A 4,211-nucleotide genomic window follows, 5' to 3' on the forward strand; every position below is an offset into this window, starting at 1 on the left:
TGTCGCTTTAATGGCTATTAGCATCTAATTATATAATGCTGACTAATCTTATGTACGAACATGGACTATGGACTGTTATCAAATAAAATAATTAGTAAGGATGTCGCTTTTTTGATATAAGCCGTGTGTCACATCCATTTAATTAACCAACATACCATGTTCCTCCTAGGGCGCAAATCCAGGCCCCTTATGTATTTAGCATTATTGAATGCAAATTCCTCACCTGATAACAAGGTTGTGTTGTTCACGGGCGATGGAATTGTTTTTAATTTATAATTAAACTTCCAATATGGAGTTAAACTCATAGATTCCACAAATACCTTTGAGCTTCAAATAAGGTTCAATCCTAGTATATAACTGTGATTCCTAGTCATCGGAAGGGATTTTGTATCACACTAGCAAATCCATTATATATGCAAGGGCTCTGGGTAGGCAAAATCTAACCCACATGATGAAATCTTACATAAATTGTACAAAAATCTTGTTTCTATTTTTCAGAAATATATTATTTAAAATGCAAATATTAATCAATTCTAAGGGATAATATATCTTACTCATTCTTTCACTGTTCTCTGCACTTCCTTTTTAGTGTGCAAGCCTTTTTTTACACCTTCAATAATATAATGTGAAATATCATAATTTAGTTACATAACCTAAATTCAAAGTGCATGATAAATTAATGTAAGTTGAAGTACTTTCTATTTCCTATCTTTCTTATTAGTGCTTAAAGTTGAGAACATGAGAGAAGATAAACATAAAAACATAGTGTATATATACTTTATGTTCTTCTAAGAACTACAAATTAGCCGTTCAAGGACCTATATAATAACTATGTGATTGAAGAAAAGTCAATAGTATTTGAGTCACTAATCTTATGCTAGTGTGAAAGCATGTTGTTTCTAGAGCGGGAGGATCAAAGGAAGGTCCCAGTCAGAAAGAACAAATGCACAAGACTAAAGACTAGAAGAATAAAATGAGAAAACTACTAACTTTTGCAAGATAGATGACGTTTTGGATTTAAATTGTATAGTCACGAAAAAGATGCTTTCAGCATATATCCTCTCAGGATTAAGTAAGTAATTAGTTTAACTATAGTGGCTTTTGTGGCATATTCCCATGATAAAATTTAACTATACTAATATATGAAAACAATTTGTTTACTTAGAAATTAATGGATAGACAATCATAGCCGCTTGTTATGTATTTTGGAACACGAGTTTCCTGTTAATTTATTCGATAAGTATCAACAAGCATATGGATTTACAGAAAGAATATTCTTCATACATATCCCTCTAGTCAATTTTACTCATTTCGGTGGGTTAAAGATAGCCAGTATGTTGTACTACTTGCATGTTGTAGTACCATCATCAGGTACATTGCATCAACCCATACATCAACATCCAAGTTGCTAAGATAAAATAACATAACATCGAGCTCCCCTCGCGACACGCCAGAAAACTCACATGTAATATGGACCTTTCGGAGGGTGCAAAACATGCAAAATCCCCACTCCAAATCACAATCACTTTGAAATTGAACACATATACCAAATATGCCCCAAGATATTACTCCCATGTACACATGTACAAGCATCCAAAATAGAAACACCACAATAGCTATATATACACCAACACATGTGTACAGCCCCCATATCAACCACCTCATCATCATATATTGTCCAGCCCTAGCTTGAACAGCAACTCACCATACACACAGAACACGAATTATTTTTCATATGTACCTAGCTAATTAGCTAGTACCACTATCACAGCTCACACACACAAGACACACAGACCCACAGACCCAAGAAACCAAGAAAAGCAGTAAGCCATGGGGGTGGAGATCCTGAGCTGCACGGCGGAGCACTCCTCCCAGTACTCGTCCGGCGCATCCACGGCCACAACGGAGTCCGGTGCCACGCGTCCGCCCACGGTACCGAGCTTTCCCGTCGCCGTCACCGACGAGGCCGTGACCTCGCGGCCGGCGTCGGCGCAGTCGTCGTCGTCGTCGCGGTTCAAGGGCGTGGTGCCGCAGCCCAACGGGCGGTGGGGCGCGCAGATCTACGAGCGCCACGCGCGCGTCTGGCTCGGTACGTTCCCCGACGAAGACACCGCCGCGCGCGCCTACGACGTGGCCGCGCTTCGGTACCGCGGCCGCGAGGCCGCCACCAACTACCCCTGCGCGGCCGAGGCGGCGGAGCTCGCTTTCCTGGCGGCGCACTCAAAGGCCGAGATCGTCGACATGCTCCGCAAGCACACCTACGCGGACGAGCTCCGGCAGGGCCTGCGCCGCGGCCGCGGCATGGGCGCGCGCGCGCAGCCGACGCCGGCGTGGGCGCGGGAGCCCCTCTTCGAGAAGGCCGTGACCCCGAGCGATGTCGGCAAGCTCAACCGCCTCGTGGTCCCCAAGCAGCACGCCGAGAAGCACTTCCCGCTGAAGCGCTCGCCGGAGACGACCACCACCACCACCGGGAAGGGCGTGCTGCTCAACTTCGAGGACGGCGAGGGGAAGGTGTGGAGGTTCCGGTACTCGTACTGGAACAGCAGCCAGAGCTACGTGCTCACCAAGGGCTGGAGCCGCTTCGTCCGGGAGAAGGGCCTCGGCGCCGGCGATGCCATCGTGTTCTCCTGCTCGGCTTACGGGCCGGAGAAGCAGTTCTTCATCGACTGCAAGAAGACCACGCCGATGGCCAGCCGCACGGCATCGCCATCGGTGTCCCCTCCAATGGAGGGGACGGCGAAAGTGGAACAAGTCCGTGTGGTGAGGCTGTTCGGCGTCGACATCGCCGGAGCGAAGCGGGGGCGAGCGGCGGAGCAAGGGCCGCAGGAGTTGTTCAAGAGGCAATGCATGGAGCACGGCCAGCGCTCTCCTGCCCTAGGTGCCCTCGTCTTATAGCATCTGCACATACACCCTCTTCTTGATGTTGTTGTTGTTGTCACACTATATATGTTGATTTGTTCGTGGAATAGAGTAATTATGTCCCTCAATTTTGCATAGAACCCAGCTTTAAGGAAGATTGCAGAACTGAGCTGTATGTAATTATGTGTGTTTTGTGTAAACCATTACATGGTTCTAGGCGCTAGAGATCATAATAATCCTAAGATCTTGGGTATCTATATGTGCTACCATTACATGAATAATGAAGTTCCACTTTGCCAATCTAAATAGATGTGTTTTTGGTATGTTTGGGTGAAAATTTGTTCAATACTTAGCAATTTAGCATACATGTTGGCAAGGTAAATTTAATTACACCAACTGATATTATATATATAATCAAGCAGTGAGAAATGTTTTCCAAAGCAGTATTGTGCGTACATTTATGGAACAATTTGGGGATTGGGAGCTTAGATGGAAGATAAATTTGAATTGCTTGCTGGTCTAGGATTATATTTTTTCCAATATGATTTGCTTAGCTCACCCAAATGGCTAAAGTTTTGTGCATTGATATCTTCATTTGGGCATATATTGCATGGATCATCAATTTGATCAGTCATCTTGTCTAAATCTTGACTTATGATTAATATCTCATTCCAAGTTGCTTCAAATTCATCATTCCAACTTTTAGTATTCTCATATAACAAAAAAGGAGCAAATTAATTTAATTATAAATTTAAATAGTTAATATATTCCATTTGTTTCTACGATGTGCAAAAGATCCTTTTGTTTCTTTTTTAAGCTTAAATAGTGGGAAAGGCTCCAACTGCAACTTTTACATATCATAATAAAGGTATTTACATATATTTACGAAGGATCATAGTACAAGATAAGCAAAAAGATTCAGATTTCAGCTTGGAACCAGTCCTTACACTTCTGGGAATATTTTCTCTTGATTCTGTGGCTAACAAGCCAATTCCACAAAATTTATTGCTATGCAGCTATTGAAGCTTGGTTCTTTGTTCTTGAAGATTTTTTTTGTTCCTTACTAGCCAAATTGCCCAATCCATGAAGAAATGAGCTTGAAACTTAGCCTTCATATCTTGAAATGCTGTGTATACTGGTAGATTGATTCTTCTTTGAGGACAAACAAAATCCCAGCATTTTCTAGCAAAATGGCATAACGAAAAAGATCCTTTTGTTTCAGATCCTACTATAACTTAACCTTTAGTCTAAAGATTGTTTGTCAAAATTCTGATATTAGTCCAACCTACTGCACTTGGATTGTGTTCTTTGTTGAAGAGCATATATAACACTGGAAATTTGTATATTGATGA

General features: G+C 42.5%; 1 protein-coding gene across 1 annotated transcript; it reads left to right on the forward strand.

The window, feature by feature from the left end:
- Positions 1 to 1,632: 1,632 nt before the first annotated feature.
- LOC124665698 (AP2/ERF and B3 domain-containing protein Os01g0141000-like) lies at positions 1,633 to 3,165 on the forward strand. Its single transcript, XM_047203088.1, has one exon. It carries the CDS (start codon positions 1,831 to 1,833, stop codon positions 2,893 to 2,895), a length of 1,065 nt encoding a protein of 354 aa, XP_047059044.1. The 5' UTR covers positions 1,633 to 1,830; the 3' UTR covers positions 2,896 to 3,165.
- The last annotated feature ends 1,046 nt before the right edge of the window (positions 3,166 to 4,211 follow it).

This window comes from Lolium rigidum, chromosome 6 (assembly GCF_022539505.1).
Source record: "Lolium rigidum isolate FL_2022 chromosome 6, APGP_CSIRO_Lrig_0.1, whole genome shotgun sequence".
NCBI lineage: Eukaryota > Viridiplantae > Streptophyta > Magnoliopsida > Poales > Poaceae > Lolium > Lolium rigidum.

Excerpts from the sequence above, each read along its gene's own strand:
- LOC124665698 (XM_047203088.1), top strand. The coding sequence starts at position 1,831 with ATGGGGGTGGAGATCCTGAGCTGCACGGCGGAGCACTCCTCCCAGTAC.